This window comes from Trachypithecus francoisi, unplaced genomic scaffold, assembly GCF_009764315.1.
Source record: "Trachypithecus francoisi isolate TF-2019V2 unplaced genomic scaffold, Tfra_2.0 Lachesis_group8, whole genome shotgun sequence".
Taxonomy (NCBI): Eukaryota; Metazoa; Chordata; class Mammalia; order Primates; family Cercopithecidae; genus Trachypithecus; species Trachypithecus francoisi.
This window is the reverse complement of record NW_022681473.1, coordinates 8,141,812-8,166,663: the sequence shown is the minus strand read 5'-3', so window position 1 is coordinate 8,166,663 and position 24,852 is coordinate 8,141,812. Positions and strand designations below refer to the sequence as shown.

General features: G+C 49.8%; 2 protein-coding genes and 1 pseudogene across 5 annotated transcripts in view; all 3 read left to right on the top strand.

The window, feature by feature from the left end:
* The first annotated feature begins 602 nt into the window (after positions 1-602).
* Positions 603-18,363, top strand: SF3B2 (splicing factor 3b subunit 2). 4 transcript variants are annotated; one of them, XM_033205164.1, is made up of 22 exons: positions 603-789; positions 944-990; positions 1,298-1,375; positions 3,391-3,630; positions 3,851-3,901; positions 5,137-5,254; positions 5,552-5,661; positions 6,011-6,107; positions 6,274-6,365; positions 6,787-7,002; positions 7,159-7,296; positions 7,473-7,553; positions 7,740-7,967; positions 8,856-9,005; positions 10,599-10,688; positions 10,801-10,908; positions 11,920-12,027; positions 12,318-12,460; positions 12,546-12,647; positions 17,410-17,509; positions 17,616-17,801; positions 18,135-18,363. In XM_033205164.1, the coding sequence occupies exons 1-22, from the start codon at positions 657-659 to the stop codon at positions 18,204-18,206; spliced, it is 2,688 nt and encodes an 895-aa protein (XP_033061055.1). In that variant the 5' UTR covers positions 603-656; the 3' UTR covers positions 18,207-18,363. The 4 variants fall into 4 exon arrangements, with proteins under 4 accessions (XP_033061055.1, XP_033061056.1, XP_033061058.1 ...); XM_033205165.1 differs by having other exon boundaries at positions 5,555-5,661; positions 18,135-18,355; XM_033205167.1 differs by lacking the exon at positions 3,851-3,901 and having other exon boundaries at positions 5,555-5,661; positions 18,135-18,355.
* On the top strand, positions 1,415-1,499 carry LOC117081906 (annotated as a pseudogene).
* Positions 18,364-19,537: 1,174 nt separating the features above from the next.
* The window catches only part of PACS1 (phosphofurin acidic cluster sorting protein 1), a 174,051-nt gene continuing 168,736 nt past the window's right edge, over positions 19,538-24,852 (top strand). The window contains exon 1 of the mRNA XM_033205163.1: positions 19,538-20,320. Coding sequence (XP_033061054.1) covers positions 19,962-20,320 — 359 coding nt within the window. The 5' untranslated portion in view covers positions 19,538-19,961. The remainder of the gene's footprint in view (positions 20,321-24,852) is intronic.

Here is a 24,852-nt window from a genome sequence, read left to right as displayed (position 1 = left end):
AAGGTGGAAAAGGGGGCTTTAGTATCGCCCTTCCCCCAGGTCTGCAGCTGGAGCTCAGCCCGGGCGGGCCCGCTCCTCTCCCGGCTCGGATCCCCTTTCAGCCCATTCATCCGGGCCTGGGCCGGGGGTGGGCGGGCAGACAATCAGACACTGTTTTATCCCGGGCATTGGCTCCAGCCTTCCGCTTGGCGCCCGCAACGCGGAGCCGCCGGGGAAATGAGTCTCTCGGGACTCCCTGGGAGCTTAAGCGTCCGAGGATCTGACCGGGGAGCCGGGCCGGAAGCCTTGAGAGCCTGCGCTCCCGCAGGTGAGGCGCAGAAAACACTCCTTCGGGACAGGGCCAGCCCTCCCCGCAGCCCCGCCCTCCGGCCCGCCGCCGGCCTTCTGGACCATAGCCGGGCGCAGGGCCCGCAGAGACCGAGACCTGCGCACTACAACTCCCAGGAGGCCTAGCGATCAGACGGCCGAGGGGCCACTGGAGAAAGGGGCGTCTGCGGCGAATCCCGTCGCCCAGCGCACCGCAGCGGGTGGGCCTCGGTGAGCGTCGCCTCCCAACCAGAGAGGACGTGGCGTACGGCGCCGCCGGAAGTTCCGGAAAGTGGGCCCAGAGGCCGGCTCGAGCTTCCGGGTTGGTCGCGCGCCTTCCTGCGGCTAAGATGGCGACCGAGCATCCCGAGCCTCCCAAAGCCGAATTGCAGCTGCCGCCGCCACCACCTCCAGGCCACTATGGCGCCTGGGCTGCCCAGGAGCTTCAGGCCAAGTTGGCAGAGATCGGAGCTCCGATCCAGGGTGAGGAACACAGGAAGTCGAGGGGACTTTACGGGCCTGCGGAGAAGCGGAGCCTGGTTACCCGGGAGACCCGGGCGCGAGGGGCGGAGGCGGGCCGCTGGGGTCTGACCTGGCTGGGCTTGCTGCTCCATTGATCGTGTACTTTGCCCCGCAGGTAATCGCGAGGAGCTGGTGGAGCGGCTGCAGACCTACACCCGCCAGGTAGGTGTTGGCGGCGGGACGTCAGGATAGGCCGAGCTTCTCCAGGAGACCTTATATACCCCATGACGGCTCGGTCTTCATTCTTTCTTTATCTCGGCACAGCAAGGCGGAGGCTTGCTCTTTTTGGCTTGTTCTTGCCTTTGCCAGCTTAGTTGTAATCTCTTGTATCCATCTTGGTCCTCCTCAGTGCCCAGCCGGAGCGCTGGCAGACAGGCACTGGATACGTTTTGTTGAATGAATTGGGAGAGAACGTCGATTAGTGAAACAGCTAGTTTTGGACTGACCTAGAGTCCTTTCTCTTTTGCAGACTGGCATCGTGCTGAATCGGCCGGTTTTGAGAGGGGAAGATGGGGACAAAGCCGCTCCACCTCCCATGTCAGCACAGGTAGGGAGGTTCTTCCATTTTTTAAGATTCCATCTGCTGATCTTTTTGTAGCTCATGAGCATGATGATTCGGTGTTCGCGTGCATGTGTGAGATGTCACACCCTTGCACATTACTCGCCTGACCTGAGTGGGGAATAAAAAGATTCCATTTGTTCAGGGTAGCCCTTCCTCTCACTTGCAGTGTACTTGGGATGCAACTGACTGATTGGGCAGGGAGGTACTGCCGTGACAGAATTGTGAGCTCTTCAGTTCTCTCTTTGATGCTGATACTTGCCTCCTTTTCCACTGTCTGCTTCTCCAAATTCTACCTGTCATTCAAGATTCAGCTTGTGGCCAGGTGCAGTGGCACATGCCTGTGATCCTACCACTTTGGGATGCTTAGATGGGAGGATCACTTGAAGCCAGGGTTCAAGACTTGCCTGGGCAACACAGTGAGACTCTTGTTACTACAAAAAATTTTTAAAAATTAGCTGGGCACGGCGGCACATGCCTATAAAGTCCCAACTACTCTCTAAGCTGAGGCTCAAGGATTGCTTGAGCCCTGAGGTTCAAGGCTGCAATGAGCTCTGGTTGCGCCACTGTACTCCATGTACTCCATCCTGGGTGACAGAATGAGACTTGACTTCTCTGAAAAAAAAAAAAAAGTGGGGGGGTGATGGGGTAGGGGCTGGGAGAGTGTCAGGAAAAATAGCAAATGCATGCCAGAATTAATACCTAGGCAGTGGGTTGATAGGTGCAGCAAACCACTATGGCACGCATTTACCAATGTAACAAACCTGCACATCCTGCACATGTGCCCCAGAACTTACAATAAAATAAAATTAAATAAAAAAATAGGGGAAAAAAAAAGAGGCAGGGCATGGTGGCTCATGTCTGTAATCTCAGCACTTTGGGAGGCCAAGGCGGATGGATCGCCTGTGGTCAGGAGTTTGAAACCAGCCTGGCCAACATGGTGAAACTGTCTCTACTAAAAATACAAAAATTAGCTGGGCGTGGTGGCACATGTCTGTAATCCCAGCTACTTGGGAGGCTGAGGCAGGAGAATCTCTTGAACCCAGGAGGCGGAGGTTGCAGTGAGCCAAGATCAGGCCACTGCACTCCAGCCTGGGCGATAGAGCAAGACTGTCTCAAAAAAAAAGAGAGAGGCAGGGCGTGGTGGCTCACGCCTGTAATCCCAGCACTTTGGGAGGCCGAGGCGGGCGATCACTTGAGGTCATGAGTTCGAGACCAGCCTGGCCAACATAGTGAAACCTCGTCTTTCCTAAAAATGCAAAAATTAGCCAGGCATCGTGGCAGGTGCCTGTAATCCCAGCTACTTGGGAGGCTGAAGCACGAGAATTGCTTGAACCTGGAAAGCGGAGGTTGCAGTGAGCTGAGATTGCACCATTGCGTTCCAGCCTGGGTGACAGACTCTGTCTCAAAAAAAAAAAAAAATACAGCTTGAATAGAAGGAAGCCTGACTTGTCCCTACCCAACTAGAAGCAATCACCGTCTTCTTTGCCTGCCCCAGGAACAGTTCCCATGTTCTTTTGTGAGACATTGAGGGCTCCCTGATTTGATTTCATACTCCTTGCATTTAGCAGTCATTGGGGTTTGCATTGCCCTGGTACAGTGGTTCCTGTTTATTTAAGTCCTCTAAATTTCCATGTTGCTTCTGATCCAGGATTTGCCTCTTTTTCTCTAAAGTAGTGGCTCTGACCTGGGATCTGTTGATCTCTGTGTGTAGGATGAGGAGTCCCTAGATGGCCTCGGAGGTGTCTTTGAGTCTCCTGGAATTGTATGCAGAATCTGTATTCAGGTTATCTTTCTGGAGAGAGTGGATAGCTTCTTGTGGTTGGTGCCGGAAGTTAACATTCTCATATCTTTATAGGGCTATGGAGCATTCTCTCTTGTGAAGTAGGAACTATGTATCATTTGACTTAGAATCCCAGCTCCTGACTCAAAGTAGATCCCCTAGATATGTGCAGATGAGTAGATAAATGTTTCCTAGTTTTATGATCATATTTTCTCCACAGCTCCCTGGAATTCCCATGCCACCACCACCTTTGGGACTCCCCCCTTTGCAGCCTCCTCCACCTCCCCCACCACCTCCACCAGGCCTTGGCCTTGGCTTTCCTATGGCCCACCCACCAAATTTGGGGCCCCCGCCTCCTCTCCGTGTGGGTGAGCCAGTGGCACTGTCAGAGGAGGAGCGGCTGAAGTTGGCTCAGCAGCAGGCGGCATTGCTGATGCAGCAGGAGGAACGTGCCAAGCAGGTAGGGCAGGTGGAAGCCCTGGCCTGGGCCTCATTAGGTCCCTGAAGAGGCAGTGGAGCCTTAAGAGAAAGCTGGGTCCTAGAACTAAGGCTTCTGGGAAGGTCGGGAATAAATATTGGAACATGGGCCCTTGACTGGAAGAGGATCTCAAGAAGCAAGAGTTGTGGCAGATTGGCCCGTCGGGTATTGGTACTGGTATGAGCTTGTTTTCTTTTTTAAGCAGGGAGATCATTCGCTGAAGGAACATGAGCTCTTGGAGCAGCAGAAGCGGGTAATACCCCTCCCCCTAACCTTTGACCTCATGGTCCAATCCATTGGCTGTCATTTATAGTGCTTCGAGTGCACCAATCAAGTTTTCCCTGGAGGCTACTTTGTTCCCAACTAAGTACTAGTATCTTCCAAAGCATTCAATTTTTCTTGAAGTTCAGGAATCGACAAACTATGACCTGTGGCCTGTATGTGTATGGCCTGTGAGCTAAAAACAACTTTTAAATTTTTTAAGGATTATAAGAAAACCCAAACAAAAATATGTACCAGAGTCCGTATGGTAACCCACAAAGCCTAAAGTATTTACCTTCTGACCTATTCAAAAAGAGCATGCTGACCTCTGCTCGCCTTACATGACATCATTCTAGATAGGACTCTGGGTAATTGAGTTACTTGTATTGGATTTAGACAAAATAGGACTGTAAGTCTGGGAATGTTATATAAGATGTTTGGCCCCAGAGGTGCGTTGCATTAGTCATTACACAGTGGATTACTCAGGAGTATTAAAAACTAAGCGTTAAAAGCAACAAGTATGAGCTGGGCGTGGTGGCTCACACCTGTAATCCTAGCACTTTGGGAGGCTGAGGTGGGCAGATCGCTTGAGCTCAGGAGTTCGAGACCAGCCTGGCCAACATGATGAAACCCTGTCTCTATCAGAAATACAAAAATTAGCCAGGTGTGGTGGCGCATGCCTGTAGTCCTAGCTACTTGGAAGGCTGAGATAGGAGGATGGCTTGAGCTGGGAAGGCAGAGGTTGCAGTGAGCTGAGATCATGCCACTGTACTCCAGCCTAGGCAACAGAGCCAGACCCTATCTCAAAAAAAAAAAAAACACACAAGTCTCGACCTGTGGATAAAGTACTGTCTTTGCCCAGATTGCGCTGGATCTTGAGGGGTAGATATAAGAAAAGAGCTCAAAAGTTTCTAATGTATCTTTTGGGGAAGAAAACTCTCTGAAAAGTAGAAGGCACTGTTTGGCTCAATATGAAATTCTCTGCTAGGAACCAGAAGTTTCCTGGGGTTTTCGTTGGTGTTATTTCTAGGGATTTTCCGGTGTGATGAGAGAGCTCCTCTGTTTGGATTAGTAGTCTGGAAGTGTGGGGGTGGAGGGGATGTCAGCACCCAAGGGGTTTGTGATTGTTCTCCTTGGGCCCATTACCCGGCTGAAAGAATGCATTTGCCAGGGGCTGCCTGCCAAATGAGTTTTCAGGCAGTGTCTACTCCCACTTCCCTCCCATAGGCAGCTGTGTTATTGGAGCAGGAACGACAGCAGGAGATTGCCAAGATGGGCACCCCAGTCCCTCGGCCCCCACAAGACATGGGCCAGATTGGTGTGCGCACTCCTCTGGGTCCTCGAGGTGAGACCCTGGGATGAAGGGGAAGAGCAAGAAAGGTGATTCAGACATTTTTAAAAAGACTTTTAAAGTATCTATCACATTTAAAAAGAGCATATATGATAAACATATGGTTTAATGGTTTTTTACACACTGAACACACCCGTACAACCAGCACCTGGACCGTGATCAGCACCCCGAAAGCCCCGCCAGACGCCCTCCTCCCCGCAGGTTCACCATCACCCTTTTAGCAAGAGAGGGAATTTTGTATGTGAGTGTTTTGTCTCTTCTGACATTGGATTTCTTTTTCCCGTCTCTCAGTAGCCGCTCCAGTGGGCCCAGTGGGCCCCACTCCTACAGTTTTGCCCATGGGAGCCCCTGTTCCCCGGCCTCGTGGTCCCCCACCGCCCCCTGGAGATGAGAACAGAGAGGTGAGACTAACGATTTCCTCCTAGGCATAAGAGATGGTAGTTTAGGAGGGGACTATTTTTGGATTTTTAGAGAAGGGTTCTGCAAGAAGATGGGGGGACTTAAATTCCTGGGGGTAGTGGGGAGCCGTACTTATTTAAACTAAGGGTACAGCAGAGGGACTGGGGAGACATTACTGAGGCAGAGTCTTGGGGTCCCTCTGAGGAACACTGAACCTCACTGAGCCCAGCTGGTGTTGCCCACTCTCTGCTGCTTACATCACCTGGGCAGCAACCTTTCTAGTCCAAGAGGTAGAAGCTGGTAGAAAAAGGGCACTGTGATTTGCCTTCTCTGACTGGTTGTCTCTGGCAGATGGATGACCCCTCTGTGGGCCCCAAGATCCCACAGGCTTTGGAGAAGATCCTGCAGCTGAAGGAGAGCCGCCAGGAAGAGATGAACTCTCAGCAGGGTGAGTGCCAGGCGTCCTGAGGCTATAGCCACAGAACCCGGAGAGGCTGAGCTGAGTCCTCGTCCCTCTGTCCCTTTCCCTTGCCTCTTGGTAAAGGCAGGTTACTGTGAATGAGTGCAGGGCGCAGTGGCACCGTGAAGACTCATTACCACCTTCTTCCTTACAGAGGAAGAGGAAATGGAAACAGATGCTCGCTCGTCCCTGGGCCAGTCAGCGTCAGAGACTGAGGAGGACACAGTGTCCGTATCTAAAAAGGAGGTAGGGGTTGGAGCTGAGTCTGGAAGGAAAGGCAGGAGATGGGACTTGGGTACGGAAATAACACAGTTTATAAGTGTTCAGTAAGTAATAGCTTCTGTTTTGTGCCAATTTCCACCCTTAGCATCTTACAGATATTTTTCATTTAATTGCTTTTGAGTTTCAAGTACTATGCATGCCTACATTTTACAGCTGAAAAAGCTGAGGTTCTGAGACGCACAGTAATTTACCCAAAGGCACACAGCTTGTGAGTGGCAGAACCTTGGAGTCTGCCTCCAAGGCCCCTTCGCAGCCACTTCATGAGATGGCCTCCGAAAAGCCTGACCGTTGAACTGTCGGGGAGACCGGGGGAGGAGTTTAGGGGTTGGGGTGCTGGCACAGTGCTTGGATTCCCTGACCCAGCTGGTTTTCCTCCTGTTGACAGAAAAACCGTAAGCGCAGGAACCGAAAGAAGAAGAAAAAGCCCCAGCGGGTGCGAGGGGTGTCCTCTGAGAGCTCTGGGGAGCGGGAGAAAGACTCAACCCGATCCCGTGGCTCTGACTCCCCAGCAGCTGATGTTGAGATTGAGTATGTGACTGAAGAACCTGAAATTTACGAGCCCAACTTTATCTTCTTTAAGAGGATCTTTGAGGCTTTTAAGGTACAAGGAGAGCACACTCGGAAGGGGCAGTGCCAAACAGGGAAGGGACTCAGAGGTGGGTGTGAGGCAGCAGTGAACAGGCATGTTTTTAGTGCTGGCTTTAGGAACTGGGAAGGGGCTCAGAGGGCAGGGGTTTCACCTTGTCTGCCTCCTCAGCTCACTGATGATGTGAAGAAGGAGAAGGAGAAGGAGCCAGAGAAACTTGACAAATTGGAGAACTCTGCAGCCCCCAAGAAGAAGGGATTTGAAGAGGAGCACAAGGACAGTGATGATGACAGCAGTGATGACGAGCAGGTCAGGCCCAACTCTCCTGGTGGGAAGCAGGGACTCTGGGCACAGGTGACTGAGATGCATCCAGAGAGGGACCATGGTGAACACTTGCAGAGCTTTGGTGGCTTAAGTTTGGGGTGGGTTGGGCAGTTGCATTCACATCTGAGTCGTGCTCAAAAGAGATGATTGTTCTGTTCTAGGAAAAGAAGCCAGAAGCCCCCAAGCTGTCCAAGAAGAAGTTGCGCCGAATGAACCGCTTCACTGTGGCTGAACTCAAGCAGGTAAGCCCTGAGAGTATCCTGCAGGCCCTGGATCCCAGCTGGGAGACCACCTGGGGAGCCAGGGAGGTGAAAAGGAGTTCTTTGAAGGAGGTGTGAGTGATTTGGGTTTAGGTCCTTTGAGGAAGAAGAGCTTCAGAACTGAGAAGTCGGGGCTCTCGAGAACATGCATTACTATGTGTTTTCCAGCTGGTGGCTCGGCCCGATGTTGTGGAGATGCACGATGTGACAGCGCAGGACCCTAAGCTCTTGGTTCACCTCAAGGCCACTAGGAACTCCGTGCCTGTGCCACGCCACTGGTGTTTTAAGCGCAAGTACCTGCAGGGCAAACGGGGTATTGAGAAGCCCCCCTTCGAGCTGCCAGACTTCATCAAACGCACAGGCATCCAGGAGATGCGAGAGGCCCTGCAGGAGAAGGTGAGGGCCTGGCAGGGCTCAGACCTGCCCTCGGGTGTCCCCATCCTTCACAGCAGTGTGCTTCAAAATGGGAATATGGGTTGAAACCCACCTACCACCTACTTGTTACTTGTCTAATTATCCTTTTGTTTTCCTCCTCTGCTCTTCTTCCCCTCTGCCTTCACTTTGCCAGCTCACCTGGTGACTCCTTTCTCAGATGCACTTTGTGGCTAGGGATTCATGGTGGTTGTGTAACTTCTTTTTTTTTTTTTTTTTTTTTTGAGACGGAGTCTCGCTCTGTCGCAGGGGCTGGAGTGCAGTGGCCGGATCTCAGCTCACTGCAAGCAAGCTCCGCCTCCCGGGTTCACGCCATTCTCCTGCCTCAGCCTCCCGAGTAGCTGGGACTACAGGCGCCCGCCACGTCGCCCGGCTAGTTTTTTGTATTTTTTAGTAGAGACGGGGTTTCACCATGTTAGCCAGGATGGTCTCGATCTCCTGACCTCGCGATCCGCCCGTCTCAGCCTCCCAAAGTGCTGGGATTACAGGCTTGAGCCACCGCGCCCGGCCGTAACTTCTTAATTTTAAAGCTTTTAGTTAAATGCTCTGAACTCAGGAGGTACAAAAGAACACGGGGAAGTCTCTGCCTTCCAGAGAAATGATGAGATTCATCTCTTGATGAGATGGTTTAAAAACTAGTTATTGATATACACAGCTGAGGCTGATACTGTGTAGTCTGTTTTGTTCAGTATGGAGTATGTAATTTTGAAGGGTTTGAGCAGGAAGGATTTTGGTGACTTCCGGGGTGAGATAATTGAGGCTTCCCTTGATCTCTTTTGGAGTTGGGAGCTGGATTCTCTACATGAATTTGGTGAGTACTTGTTAAGGCTTGTCTTCTGCCATTCTCTACAGGAAGAACAGAAGACTATGAAGTCAAAAATGCGAGAGAAAGTTCGGCCTAAGATGGGCAAAATTGACATCGACTACCAGAAACTGCATGATGCCTTCTTCAAGTGGCAGACCAAGCCAAAGCTGACCATCCATGGGGACCTGTACTATGAGGTTTGGGAGGGGGCTGGGAGAGGTCAGGCTGGGCCTTGGGGTTGAGACTGTCTAGGGCTTTTTTTTTTTTTTTTTTTTTTTTTTTTTTTTTTTGAGACAGAGTCTCGCTCTGTCGCCCAGGCTGGAGTGCAGTGGCCGGATCTCAGCTCACTGCAAGCTCCGCCTCCCGGGTTTACGCCATTCTCCTGCCTCAGCCTCCCGAGTAGCTGGGACTACAGGCGCCCACCAACTCGCCCGGCTAGATTTTTGTATTTTTTAGTAGAGACGGGGTTTCACCGTGTTAGCCAGGGTGGTCTCGATCTCCTGACCTTGTGATCCACCCGTCTCAGCCTCCCAAAGTGCTGGGATTACAGGCTTGAGCCACCGCGCCCGGCCTTTTTTTTTTTTTTGAGACGAAGTCTCGCTCTGTCGCCTAGGTTGGAGTGCAGTGGCGCGATCTCCACTCACTGCAAGCTCTGCCTCCCGGGTTCACGCCATTCTCCTGCCTCAGCCTCCCAAGTAGCTGGGACTACGGGCGCCCACCACCGCTCCTGGCTAATTTTTGTATTTTTAGTAGAGACGGGGTTTCACCATGTTAGCCAGGGTGGTCTCAATCGCCTGACCTTGTGATCCGCCCGTCTCGGCCTCCCAAAGTGCTGGGATTACAGGCGTGAGCCACTGCGCCCGGCCTTTTTTTTTTTTTTTTTTTTTTAAAAAAAAAGATGAGGTCTAACCCTGTTACCCAGGCTGGAGTGCAGTGGTATGATCTTGCTTCACTGTAGCCTCTGCCTCCTGGGCTCAAGCAGTCCTCCCATCTCAGCCCCCCGAGTAGCTGGGACCATAGACACACCATACCCAGCTAATTTTTTGTATTTTTGGTAGAGACAGGGTTTTGCTATGTTGCCCAGGCTAGTCTCAAACTCCTGAGCTCAAGTGATCCACCCGCCTCAGCCTCCCAAAGTGCTGGGTTTACAGGCATGAACCACCGCACCTGGCCCAGGAGGGCTTCTGAAGCAACTACAGTAGTTCCTCAGCCTTAGAATTGCCCATTGACTACCCTTGGATGAGATGGAATTTAAAATGAGGTCCTGTTTGGAGGAGAGATGCAGATCTGGTGGCTTCTTTCCCTTATAGACTCTTCATATCCTGTCTTAGAAGTGATAATGGTGGTGGGTGGTTTAGGGATGGAGGGGCCAAGGGACAGTTGCTTTTAGGAAACTTTTAATATTGGGGGTGGTAGAGAAGTTGGTATTTTTTTCTGATCCTTGAAATCGTAGTCCCCTTGATGTCATGGAATTTATGAGGTGGAAGAATTTTGCAGATCATCCTGTCGAGTGCCCTCGTTTTACTGATGAGAAGTCAGGTCCTAACGTTGGCTGTGTTCTCATAGTGGTTTATTGACAGCACTGGGAGTCTGGCCTGGTTTTTATTCCTTCCCTGACTTTGGCCAGGGAAAGAAGTGATGAGAATCAGAGTGGGAGCCAGGTAGCCCTCACTGGGATTTTATATCTGATGTGGGTTAGGTCTTCTCGCCTTTGTTTTCACGTCCTCTTGCCATTGTGCTCCCACTGAGTGTCTGGGTCTGCAATGTAGCATGCTCTGTTTTTCCCTTAGGGGAAGGAGTTCGAGACACGACTGAAGGAGAAGAAGCCAGGAGATCTGTCTGATGAGCTAAGGATTTCCTTGGGGATGCCAGTAGGACCAGTGAGTGTCAGTTAGCTGTCTGGGGAAGCAGCGAAGAGGGTGGGGATTAGAGCGGAAGGCAGTGACAGGGATAGGGTTTGGCAGATGGTATCCTGTTCTCTTTTTCCTGCAGAATGCCCACAAGGTCCCTCCCCCGTGGCTGATTGCCATGCAGCGATACGGACCACCCCCATCGTATCCCAACCTGAAAATCCCTGGGCTGAACTCGCCCATCCCTGAGGTGAGCATTGTCCTTTCATTCATTCTTGGCCATTTCTGCTTTTGAACTGGAAGGTGATTTTTTTGTTTTCCTTCTCTAACTCTACCATGTGTCTCTTTATTTAAAAAAATTTTTATTGACACATAATATTTGTCATATACCATGGTTATGTGTGGAAAAAACAAGCAATGGTTTTTGTTTTTTAAAAAACTGACATGCTCATCATAAAATATTCAGTCAGAGTTGACAAGTACAAAGATGAAAGCAAGTCACAATTTTACCACTCAGAAATAGCCAAATTCACTATTTGGTGAATGTGTTTCCAGATACGTCTCTGAATATAAGAATGGCCAGAGAGAAATAATTTTATCTCAGCCAGATGTGGTGTCTCAATACCTGTAATCCCAGCACTTTGGGAGGCTGAGGTGGGAGGATCCCTTGGGGCCAGGAGTTTAAGACTAGCCTGGGCAACATAGTGAAACCGCACCCCTACTTTAAAAAGAAAAAATATATATATTTTTTTAGCTTCACTTCAATCTATCAGAAATAATTTTATCTCAAGAATGTCTTCTAATTTATTCTTATTTTAAAATAAGCATTAAAAAAATGACAGGTAAGAGTCATTAAAGTAAAAAAGTAGTATTGTTAAACTTTAGTATTGTTTAAACTTCTGCCCCTTACGATAAATAGATTCTGAACAAGCTAGCCTTCCAAAGTTAGGAAAACTCAGTAAGAAATTGAAGTCATGTTTTCAACGTACATATTTTGGTTTCAGATAGCAGAGACTCTGCCATGACAGAAGAGGTTCTTAGCATACTTTCTGCCTCCTGTCTCCTTATCCTGTTGCCTCCAGATTTTAGTTGTTTATTAATTTTGGTTTCTAATGCTTCATAATATTTAATTTTATTCTGCAGTCATAATTTCCGGAGTTCCCAAGTGTCAGCTCTGTACTTTTGAGTGTGCCTTTTCTCTAGGGCTTCAGAATTTATTTTGCAGCTAAGGAGTGAACTGATTGTGCTCACTGTCTTGCAGAGCTGTTCCTTTGGGTACCATGCTGGTGGCTGGGGCAAACCTCCAGTGGATGAGACTGGGAAACCGCTTTATGGGGACGTGTTTGGAACCAATGCTGCTGAATTTCAGGTATGGGCTATGTACTGGCGATCTTGGTTTTACTTAATGTCATGAAGGTTAGAGATTGTTGGTTTATAGCTTCATTATCAGGGATTTGCGTGTTCTGACACAGCAGAGCCTGGAAAAGGGCAAACATTTTCCTGAGATGTTAATGCAAGCCCCTCACTAGAATTTGAGCTCTAGGTAGGCAGGGATTATTGTCTGTGTGTTGACTCTTAACACCCCTGCAGCTTAAAACAGCCTGGTACATAATAGGTACTTAGAAAACATTTGTTGACTGATTAAGTGATTTCTTTCAGACCAAGACTGAGGAAGAAGAGATTGATCGGACCCCTTGGGGGGAACTGGAACCATCTGATGAAGAATCCTCAGAAGAAGAGGAAGAGGAAGAAAGTGATGAAGACAAACCAGATGAGACAGGCTTTATTACCCCTGCAGACAGGTGGGGGAAGCAGAGAATGCCTTTTGGAAATGGCTTATCTTTGGGGGCCTTCTCTTTACTTCAGAGCTTGTTCCTCTCTTCACAGTGGCCTCATCACTCCTGGAGGCTTCTCATCAGTGCCTGCTGGAATGGAGACCCCTGAACTCATTGAGCTGAGGAAGAAAAAGATTGAGGAGGCGATGGATGGGTGAGGGTGCCAGACAGGGCTTCACTTCCCGTTGGCTGACTGGCTGACTATTGTTCCTTTGTCCCCCATCCCTTTTTAAACAATTATTGAATCAACTCTGCCAGGCGAGGCAGGGAGGAGTCAGCAGTTGAGGCAAACTGGTAATTAGAGAACAAGATACTTTCAGATGTAGATAAGGATGCTCAAGCAGAGAAAACTGGGTAATGGGATGGGGTGGCAGGGAGGCCTTTGGGAAGGCCTCATTGGGGAGGTGGTACTTGAACTGAGACCCAAATGAAAAAGTGCCAGCCACAGGATCATCTGGATCAGAAGTAACAGTAAGTGCAAGCAAGTGCAAAGGCCCTGAGACAGGGATGGGCTAGTATTTTGAAGCTCCATTTTTAGGTACTTGAATGTGTAGTGTTGTTAGGTCTTCATGAATTGACCCCTTTATCATGAAATGACCCTCTCTTTATCCATTCTGCTCTTTGTTCCGTTTTTCCTGTTTTTATACCTTCTTTTGGATTACTTGAACAATTTTTATGATTCCATTTTGTCTCCAGTGTTGGTTAATTAGCTGTTAAGTTTTTGCTTTGTTATTTTAGTGGGTGCTCTGGGTTATCGTAGATCACGTCTGTATCAGGATCTGGCTTCTCTTGATGTCACACTGCTTCCAGATGGCATTAAGAGCCGCCATAGTGTACTTCGCTATCTCCGCCCAACTTTGCACTGTGTTATCATGTATTTACATGTTATAAATCCTGTACTGTGTAGTTATTATTTTTGTTTAAATGGTCAGTTATCTTTTAGGGAGGTTTAAATAAGAATCATGCATGAAGCCACGTAGTTACCATTTTTGTTTCTTTCATTTCTTTGTGTAGATCCAGGTTTCTATCTTGATACCATTTTTTCCTCTGCCTGAAGGGCTTCCTTTAATGTTTCTTTTTTTTTTTTTTTTTTGAGACGGAGTCTCGCTCTGCCGCCCAGGCTGAAGTACAGTGGCCGGGTCTCAGCTCACTGCAAGCTCCGCCTCCTGGGTTTACGCCATTCTCCTGCCTCAGCCTCCCAAGCAGCTGGGACTACAGGCGCCCGCCACGTCGCCCGGCTAGTTTTTTGTATTTTTAGTAGAGACGGGGTTTCACCATGTTAGCCAGGATGGTCTCGATCTCCTGACCTCGTGATCTGCCCGTCTCGGCCTCCCAAAGTGCTGGGATTACAGGCTTGAGCCACCGCGCCCGGCCCCTTTAATGTTTCTTAAGTTAGGGGGCATGGTGGCTTACGCCTGTCATCTCAGCACTTTGGGAGAAGGCTGAGGCGGTAGATTGCTAGAGTCCAGGAATTTTGAGACCAGCCTGGGCAACATAGTGAGACCCCATTTCTACAAAACAAACATTTCTTGTATTGTGGGTCTGCTGGTTTTGAATTCGTTCAGCTTGGGTCGTCTTAAAAATTCTTTATTTGGCCTTCATTTTTGAAAGATCTTTGCCAGGTATAGGATTCTAGGTTGACCATTTTTTTTCTTTCAGTACTTTTTTTTTCCTTTTTTGAAATGGAGTCTCGCTATGTCACCCAGGCTGAAGTGCAGTGGTGTGATCTTGACTCACCGCAACCTCCACCTCCTGGGTTCAAGCGATTCTGCTTCAGCTTCCTGAGTAGCTGGGATTACGTGTGCATGCCACCACATCCAGCAAATTTTTATATTTTTGTAGGGACGGGGTTTTGCCATGTTGCCCAGGCTGGTCTCGAGCTCCTGGCTTCAAGTGATCCACCTGCCTTGGCCTCCCAGAGTGTTGGGATTACAGGCGTTAGCCACCACATCAGCCTTCTTTCAGTACTTTTTTTTTTTTTTTTTTTTTTTTGAAGCGGAGTCTCGCTCTGTCGCCCGGACTGGAGTGCAGTGGCCGGATCTCAGCTCACTGCAAGCTCCGCCTCCCGGGTTTACGCCATTCTCCTGCCTCAGCCTCCCGAGTAGCTGGGACTACAGGCGCCCGCCACCTCGCCCGGCTAGTTTTTGTATTTTTAGTAGAGACGGGGTTTCACTGTGTTAGCCAGGATGGTCTCGATCTCCTGACCTCGTGATCCGCCCGTCTCGGCCTCCCAAAGTGCTGGGATTACAGGCTTGAGCCACCGCGCCCGGCCTCTTTCAGTACTTTTAAGATGTTGCTCCAGTGTCTGTCTTCTTTCTTGCATTGTTTCTGGTGAGAAAGCTGCTGTCATTCTTACCTTTGTTCTTGTGTACATAATGTGTCATTTTTATTTGGCTGTTTTTAAGATTTTATCGCTAGTTCTAACAATTTGACTACAATGGCCTAGGTGTAGTTTCTGAGTGTTTCTTTGCTTGGGGTTTTTTAAGCATCTTAGATCTGGGTTTTTAGTTTTTATTAATTTGGGGAAAATTTTGGTCATGATTTCTCCAAATATTTTCTCTGTTCCCTTCTCTTTCCTCTCAGCTTATTCCTCTATTAAGTTGTCCCACTGCTCACTGATGCTTTTCATTTTTAAAGAAATTCTTCTCTCTTTGTATTTCACTTTAGAAAATTTCTATTGCTATGTGTTCAAGTTTACTATTATTTTCTTCTGTAATTTCTGTTCTAACAGTAATCCCATACAATATAATTCTCCTTTCTAGAAGTTTGATTTCAGGTCTTTTAAATCTATTCTTTCTCTCTTAACTTTTTGAACATGTGGAATGCAGTTATAACAATATTTTATTTTTATTTTATGTTATTTTATTTTATGATGGAGTTTTGCCCTGTTGCCTAGGCTGGAGTGCAGTGGCATAATCTCGGCTTACTGCAACCTCTGCTGCCCAGGTTCAAGCGATTCTTGTGCCGCAGCCTCCCAAGTAGCTGGGACTACAGGGTGCACCACCACACCCAGCTAATTTTTTTTGTATTTTTAGTAGAGACAGGGTTTCACCATGTTGACCAGGCTGTTCTTGAACTCCTCAGGTGATCCGCCTGTCTCAGCCTCCCAAAGTGCTGGGATTACAGGCATGAGCCACCACACCTGGCTATAACAACATTTTAATGTATTGTCTGCTAACTCTAACATCTGTGCCATTTCTGGGTTGATTGTCATTAGTGGATTCATTCTCCTCATATGGATTGTATTTTCCTACTCTTTTGCATGCCTGGTAATTTTTTTTCTTTTCCTTTTTTCTTTTGAGAGAGTTCTCATTGTGTTGCCCAGGCTGGTCTTGAACTTCTGAGCTCAAGCAATCCTCCTGCCTCAGCTTCCCAAAGTGCTGGGATTACAGGTGTGAGCCACCAGACCTGTCCAGTGCCTGGTAATTTTTCATTGAATGCTAGGCTTTGTGAAATTTACCTTGTTGGGTCCATGATATTTTTGTATTCCTGTGGATTTTCTTCAGCTCACTCAGGAATATAGTTATATGGAGCTAGTTTGATCCTTTCAGGTCTTGTTTTTGGGGTTCTTGAGGCAGGACTCAAGCAGTCCTCCCCACTGTGAGGCACAAGTGCCTGTGTACTCTACCCACCGCCCTGTGAATCAGGAGGTTTTTCCGTCTGGCTAGTGGGAGTTACACTATTCCCAGTTCTGAGTGAGCAGCAGGTGCTGTTACGAGTCCTTTCGGGTGGTTCTTTCCCTGTCCTTGGTAGGCACGTGCTGCTTAGTACTCCCCTGCATACTTGAGGACCTTCTCTAGGTCTCTTGAGTTCTCTCTCAGCTCTTTTCTCCAGTACTTTATCCTGTGAACTCTAGCTGCCTTGATCTCCCTGGACTTTCAGCTTCATCCTCCCAACTCATGGAGTCCTCAGGGCTCTCCATGCGTCTTCCCTCTGTTCTGTGGCCTGCAAACTCTTGGTGTAGTATGCTGGGGCAGTTGAAGGGCTCATTGCATTTGTTTCCTATCTCGCAGGAATCACTGTGCTTTGTTGCCCCATGTCTAGTGTCTTGAGAACCACTGTTTCATATATTTTGCCCATTTTTTGGTTGTTTCAGGCAGGAGGGTGTATCTGGTTCCTGTTGCTCCTTGTCAGGAAGCAGAAGTCTCAAGCTTTGCATATTCAAGGAAGAAAAATAAAGAAGGGTACTGTGGACAGAGTATAGTGAGGAGGGCTTGGGTAAGGGATCAGGCTATGAACCCTTTAGGTCATGGTAAGGAGTTTGGATTTTATTCAGATAATGATCAGAAGCCTCAGAGGGTTTTGAGCAAAGGTCTGACAGGACCTGCCATCTATTTTAAGCCATTTTCTCTGGCTCCTGTGTGGAGAATAGATTGTCACCTCTTCCAGTGGGAGAGGTGGAGATGATGTACATAGTCTGGGGTAATAGTGGTAGAAGTGCTCTTATTCCTAGTGTAATCCTTGAAATTAGTGGTGAAACTGGCTGTGGATGGCTCTTGCGTCGGAAGGCCTGGAAGTGTGAATTATGTACATGAGAACTGAAGGCATGACATTCTTCGGGTGGGAACTGTTGTCGCCTGCTCTCTCTTGCTAGCTTCTCTGTACCAAAGTTCTCTTGGAAACTTTGAGCCTCTCTGACCTTTTGACCCTTCTGTGCATGTGGGAGTCCTGGTCTGTGATCCCCTAACTTGGTTTAGGGGACCCCTTAGCTCCATCTGTGTTCCCTGGAGTCAGCACTGTGCCACCCTCCCCTTCCCCCTGCCCAGTTCTTTTCTGTCATGGGGCTCCATGAACTGCAGAGGCTGCATCCTTGGGGAGCTCAGAAGCTCTCCAAGGCGCTGAGTGGAGGTGCCGCCTGTATCTTTTGTTTCCGCTTCTGGAGACCTTTTTGGGCCTGATCCCATTGTCCTTCACAGAAGTGAGACACCTCAGCTCTTCACCGTGTTGCCAGAGAAGAGAACAGCCACTGTTGGGGGAGCCATGATGGGATCAACCCACATTTATGACATGTCCACGGTGAGTACTTGGAGGACACACTGCTTTTGGAGGCTGAGAAGGGCGGCAGAAGCTAGGGCTTCTCTGACTCTCTTTGGAGGTGACAAGGCCCTGATCTCCTTTCCAGGTTATGAGCCGGAAGGGCCCGGCTCCGGAGCTGCAAGGTGTGGAAGTGGCGCTGGCGCCTGAGGAGTTGGAGCTTGATCCTATGGCCATGACCCAGAAGTATGAGGAGCATGTGCGGGAGCAGCAGGCTCAAGTAGAGAAGGAAGACTTCAGTGACATGGTGGCTGAGCATGCCGCCAAACAGAAGGTAGGCACTTCCAGGGGCGCTGGGCTGGGTGAGATCCCTGGCCTGCCGTTTCCAGTGGTGTGGTGCCCTCTAGTGGTGAGAGTGAGGGTGGCCTCTGCTTGCTGCCCTGTGCGCTTAGATTTGGAAGTCTTAGAAATCCTCCAGTGGGCTGCCCTCTTTAAGGACGATTAGGGGGAGGAACTCAGCCAAGTGTGAGAGGGAGCTCGAAGAGAATCCAGATTCAGCACCTTTCCCACGGACTTCTATGTCTATGTCAGGCTGCCCACCCTTGTTTTGGGGGTCTGGGGGTGGTTCAACCTGTTATATAACCTGTGTCTCTTTCTCCCTATACAGCAAAAGAAACGGAAAGCTCAGCCCCAGGATAGCCGTGGGGGCAGCAAGAAATACAAAGAGTTCAAGTTTTAGGTCCCCTCATGCTGGCCCTTTTTTTGGCCCTCCGTCTGGATGCCTGGGCTTCACACAAGAGCCATCTCTCCCGCAGTTCCCAAGGACTTGTCATTTCATGTTCTTATTTCAGACCTGTTTTGTAAATAAAGCTGTTTCCCAAGGAAAGAGATGAATATGTAACACTCCTGATCCTCCCTCATCTCCTTTTAGCCCCTTCTTGCAAAAGGACTAAAATAGCCTCTTTCTACAATTACTGGGCTGCCCCAGTAACCACGAACATGAACTGGGATCAGATGGCGCAGTTGACTGGTAGTGACGCCAACCCCGGGCTGAAATCTGTTTCACCACTGCCCTGCTTTGTAGGAAGGCTTGGGGGAAGTACCTCTAGGTCTGGTTTGACCTTACTACTTTGTCCTTGGGGAGTAAAAATAGCCGGCTTAGCGCCCTAGCGTGGCGGAGGAAGTAACAGTGGGCTTGGGAAGTAGGCCAGGGCAGGCCTTCCCAATTGACCTTGTGACCAGAAGTCCAAGTCCTTACCTGTGTGAGAACTTAGCTCAAAAGCTAAATTGTCCTGAGTCCATGCGAGCCCTTGGGTTCAAGCAACACTAGTCGCTGGGATTTGGGGTTTGTGTGTGGGATGGGGGGACTTGCTTTCTCCAGGTTCTTATCCCCTGGTCCTGAGCAGCCTTTCTGACAGACTAGAGCAGGCTGGATCACTGGCTCCCATGGGCATTTGCCAGCCTGTGGGGAGGGGAGTCATGTGCTGCTGTTGTACTACTGTTGGTGTTGAAGTGCACCAGTGGAGGCGCTCACTTGCTGGAGGGTTCAAGATGGTTTCGGGGTGGAGGGGAGGTGATCCAGATAGGACGTGGCAGCTGAGCTAGGCCTTAGGAGGAATGGAATTTTAGAAATTTGGTAAGCAACAAAGCACTGGCACGCTAAAGGATTTGGGGGGTAGGGGAGCTGTAGGGAAAGAAGAGGAAGGTTGGCTCCAGATGGGCCCCGGGGTAACTTGAGAATCCACTCGTGCGAAGAATCTTCTGGACTCCAGGTCCCTGAGCCCCCGCTTGCCCTCGGGGCGGGAACTTCCCGGATCACAGGCACTCGCGGTGGCAGCGGGCTCCGGGTGTCCGCCGACCTCTCCGTTTGCCGGGGCCGCAGGGCAGGGCTAGGTCGGTAGGCGGAGAGCGGGCTTCCCCGGGGAGACCCCCACCGCTGGCGGCGGGTTCGACATTGGCTCCGAAGACTCGAGGGGCCGAGGCGCGCTCCCGCGGCAGCCCCCTCCCTGCCGGGACTGAGTCCCGGAAAAGCTGGGTTTCCGCTGGCTGGGCCGCGGCGGGCCGGGGGCGGGGAGGCGAGGAGCGGGGGCGGACGAGTCGCGGATTTGAGGGCAGGGCCCGCGGGCGCGCGCTGGCCACAGACCACCAATTCAACTCCGTCGGAGCGAGGGGCGCGCGCCGCCGCACGCAGGGCGCGAGCGCGCCCGGCCCGGCCCCTCGGCGCTGGGTGGGGCCGCGCTGGCCGGGCTCCCCGCCCCCTCCCGGACACGCCCACCCGTGTCGGCCGCGCGAGCCGCAACAGGCAGCGGCGGTCGAGCGCGAGGCCCGCGCGCTCAGAGGCCTCGCGCGTGCGTGCAGCTAGCTGGCGGCTCGCGCTCAGGCAGGCGGGCTGAGGAGGTTGCCGAGCCCCCGCCGCCGCCGTCGCCGCCGCGGAGGAAGCCTGGGAGCCAGCTCGGCGTCGTCTCGGCCTCCCTAACCCCCGTCTAGCCGGGCCATGGCGGAACGCGGAGGGGCGGGCGGTGGTCCCGGAGGCGCCGGGGGCGGCAGCTGCCAGCGGGGCTCCGGGGTCGCCCAGTCCCCTCAGCAGCCGCCGCCGCCGCAGCAGCAGCAGCAGCAGCCGCCACAGCAGCCGACGCCCCCCAAGCTGGCCCAGGCCACCTCGTCGTCCTCGTCCACCTCGGCGGCGGCTGCCTCCTCCTCGTCCTCGTCCACCTCCACCTCCATGGCCGTGGCGGTGGCCTCGGGCTCCGCGCCTCCCGGCGGCCCGGGGCCAGGCCGCACCCCCGCCCCGGTGCAGATGAACCTGTACGCCACCTGGGAGGTGGACCGGAGCTCGTCCAGCTGCGTGCCTAGGTGAGCGCGGGCGGGTGCGGCGGGGCGCCAGAGGAGCGGGGTGGCCGCCTGGGGCCCAGCCCTCCCCGCCCCAGCGCCCAAGGGGTCCCCGCCCTCCATCCCACCGACTGTCCCGCGGCCGGGCCTGGCTCCAGCCAGGCCTCCCGGGACTCCTGCCGCGGGGACCCGCCCTCTCCTGGCAGCCCCACCTTCTGCCTGAGGCCGGGACCACCCTTCTGTCCTCCCGGAGGGACTTTCTGACCTCGGCCCCGGGCTTTCTCCGGTTGGGCTGACCGAATCCGGCCTTCCTGGCAGTCAGTTTCCCCGAGTAAGCCACTCTCCTGCCTCGCCGGCGCCGGGGGCTGTACAAACATGGATGTGGCATAGATCTCTTGATATTATTATTTCCCAATAGACTCAGCATGTGCCAAACTCGATTGTCACCTCTTGCAGGTAAAGCTCATATAATCACCCTAGGGACTTCTCATTAGCCTTCGGCACACATGTTCATTTGAACTTCCTATTACACACGTTCTGTCCCAAGCACTATGCTCTTAGTTTTGGGGTCCTATTTAATGTGTCCTCAAGTGTATTTTTACCTCCCTTCCCCCACTAAAACTGATCCCAGAATCTCCCAGCTCTGCAGGGCTCTATGAAATTACTGCCTTGTTCCTAAATTCAGTCCATTCTTCTCTGTCTGTTGGAACCATCTGGGGACTTTCCTTCCATTGGCAAAATAGGCCTGAGTTTGGGGATATTTTCTGTTTCTGTATTGGCAAGGCAGCCTGTCTCCAACTCTGGGGACACTGTGATATGTCTTACAGTTTGCCACTTGAATAAGACAGTGTGTGGAGCTGGTTTCACTCAGAAAGCCCAGAGAAGTGCCTGGAGGTGTTCTTTTTTTCACCTTGCAGCTGAGTTGATTCTGTTGCCTTGAAGTCTTGGGCTCTCTCCTCACTGTTGGTTAGGCAGGCGGATGTGTAAGTCAGAGTTAGGGAGCATTGCTGGGCTTCACCCTCAACTGTCTTCCTTTCCCCACCTTTTTTCTGGATAATATTATTTTATATATATATCCCAGATAGGAATGATGAGAGTACATCTTTCTGTTCCGCTCAGCTTAAGGAACAGAGCATTATCACCTCTGTTGAAGCTCTCAGGGTGCCCCTTCCTGACCATCTCCCCTCTTCCTTCTACACAGGGAAACACTATTTTGAATCGTGTTTATCATTTCCCTTTTTTTTTTTTTGAGACGGAGTCTCGCTCTGTCGCCCAGGCTGGAGCACAGTGGCCAGATCTCAGCGCACTGCAAGCTCCGCCTTCCGGGTTTACACCATTCTCCTGCCTCAGCCTCCCAAGTAGCTGGGACTACAGGCGCCCGCCACCTCGCCCGGCTAGTTTTTTTGTATTTTTTAGTAGAGACGGGGTTTCACCGTGTTAGCCAGGATGGTCTCGATCTCCTGACCTCGTGATCCGCCCGTCTCGGCCTCCCAAAGTGCTGGGATTACAGGCTTGAGCCACCGCGCCCGGCCATCATTTCCCTTTTTAGAAAAAAAATTAGTTTTACTACATAATGCATCTCTATATATTTTATAGTTCTGAATGTTTTTGAAGTTTGTATAAATGATGTCATCCTGTATGTGTTCTGTGACTTGATTGGTTTTTTTCTTTTTTTTTTAAATCAGCATTAGGTTTGTGAGAATCATCCATGTGGTATGGTAGCCATAGTTAAATATTTTCATGATGGGTAGTATTCCGTTGTATGAATGAATATACCATAATTCTCTTGATGAATATGTAGAATGTTTCCTGTTTAACACCCTCAGTAATGCATACATTTCCCCCCAGGACTCCTAGTGCTCTTGTGCAGACATTTCTTTAGGTTGTATTCATATGGAGGGGTGGGGTTGCCCCTTGCAGAGTGTAGATCTGGGACTTAACTGGGCAAAAGTAGATTGTTTCCACAGGCTCCTTCCACTCTGTTTCCACATCACTTAACAGATTTATACATCTTTTTTTCCTCTGTCCTTCCTCTAGGGAAATCAGGAGCCACATTAATTTAGTTTGCTGTGGCCAGATCCATAGCACAACACCAAGCTCAAACGAGAGTTGAGTATGTGATGGTATTCCTTTCTTGATCCTAAGCAGGCCTCTCTCTTTCTATACAGGCCCATCCATCGCTGAAGTATCCTAACCCACCTCTTTCACACATAGAAACACTGTGTCCCTTCCTATGTGGGTCCAGCCTTCCTGTTCCTCCTTCACTTCCATGCCTGTGTTTGGTGACATTTGGGCAGCTGCCTTCTCCATCTTGTTAGGTTGAAAAGGCGCGAGCCGGCTGGCAAGGAGCTCAGCAGAGGGGCGTGAATGAAATCACTGACTGCTGTTGATGTTTGGTCTGCCCCTAGGTCTCCTGGTCACTGCACAGTCCACGTAATAAATTATTAGCCCAAGAAACAGCCAGGCATCCTGATCAAATGTATAATGATTATGCTAACTTGCTGTGAGAGGCTTAGGCGGACTTATTTTCGCATTCTGGGAGCCTGCAGTTACGTCACATTTACTGACCAGTCCTTGAGCTTGTCCACTGTCCTGCTTCAACCTTGTTTTCCACCCATCACCCTTGTACCTCCTAACTCCTTGTGGAACACATGTGCTCTTTGAGCATTTTGCAGGCTGGAATAACACCCTGTGGGGAGAAAATGGCCTGCCATTGGTCTTTCCACTTATTAGAGTCATCTGGTTAATTTGAGGTCTCCTGGGTGTCTTTGTTCATGTTGTTTAGAATATATTGGCAACATGCAGCACTCTATGGAGGGATTAACATTCTTGTCTCATGTAACTCAAATGGGACACAAATATTTGAGACACATGCTTTTTAGAAATGTAAACATGATTGTGGATCTAAGGTTAGGTGTGCATAAGAATGTCGTGGGATTTGGTCTCTTAGGGCAGAGAAGAGGGGCTCGAATAGTACAGTGTTAGGAAGGTCCTGCTGCTTTTCTTGATGCCTGTCAAAATATAATTTGCTTTTGAAAAAAATACCATTTCCTGTATTAGATATTTAAATAAAGAGCATTGTAGTTGTTCCTCAGGTAGGTATCTGCTTTTATTTAACATCTGTTAAATTCCCCCAGAATACATAGTACTTTTGAAAAACTTTATATAGATGAATAGCTTACCCACAGCTGGTTTTAAAAGAACAAAATTGTTCTGTTAATCGCATTTTTCACCAGCATTTTTTGTTTTTTTTCTTTAGATGGAGTCTTGCCCTGTCATCCAGGCTACAGTGCAGTGGCGCAATCATAGCTCACTGCAGCCTGCAACTCCTGGGCTCAGCAGTCCTCCAGCCTCAGCCTCCCAAGTAGCTGGGACTATAGGCACATGCCACCACACCTGGCTATTTTTTTTTTTAAACAGGGTCTCGCTGTGTTGTCCAGGCTGGTCTTGAACTCTTTGCTTCAAGCTCTCCTCCTACGGTCTCCCAAAGTGCTGAAATTACAGGTGTAAGCCACTGTGTCTGGCCTTTTACCAGCATTTTTTTTTTAAGACAAAATGATTAATATATGTCCATGATTAGAAATTTGAGCAGTATGGAAACATGGAAAGCACAAAGGAAAAAGCCCCCAGTCCATCCCTCTTCTCACTTCCCAGAGGTAATAACTGTGAAATACAGTTGACTTTTAAGATTCTGTTACAAAAAGGTAGCTCTGCTATAGTTGCTTTATCTTTTATGAAATTCAAGCGTTAGAAATTATCTTTGTTTTCCCTCCATGCTAAATAGTACTTCCTCTACTATGGTCCAGTATGTCATGGACTGTGGTGCAGAGTTATGGGGACCAGGTGGTATGCTGCTTGATGTTAATAAGGAAGGGTTTTAGAGCCTCATTGTTGATCCCTTCCCTTCTGCCTTTGTATGGTGAGGTTTTCCTGATATTCTTTTCTCTTTTTGTGTTGCTGTAAGTAGGAGAGGCAGATAAATTATTAAATTTTACAAGCATTCAAAATTTCCTCAGTGGCATAAAAGTGATTATTAAGAGATGAAATGTGCTATGCTGTATCACTCGCAAACCATATCCAAAGCCCATTTGCATACCCTTATGTGTGTGTGAACTTAGGGTGGGAGTTCTGCAGTTGTCAGTCACATTTCTCCTTAGGCCACATTTTTTTTAAGTGGGTGCTGAGGTCAAGCCTTAATGGACAAAAGCGTTGGAGCCAGAGAACGTGGCCATAGCTGAGTTGGCATGACTGGCCTGCAGCAGAAGTGTTACTTTCATGAAAACACTTGGGGGCAGTTGCCCCTTTAACCACAGAAGCACTATACAAGCCAAGATATACTACTCTGTCTTCTTACTATATTCTAGGACAAACTCTTCCATGCATTAGTTTACTATTTATTTATTTATTTTTATTTTTGTTTGTTTGTTTTTGAGATGGAGTCTCACTCTGTTGCCCACACTGGAGTGCAGTAGTGCAGTCTCAGCTCACTGCAAGCTCCGCCTCCCGGATTCACGCCATTCTCCTGCCTCAGCCTCCTGAGTAGCTGGGACTACAGG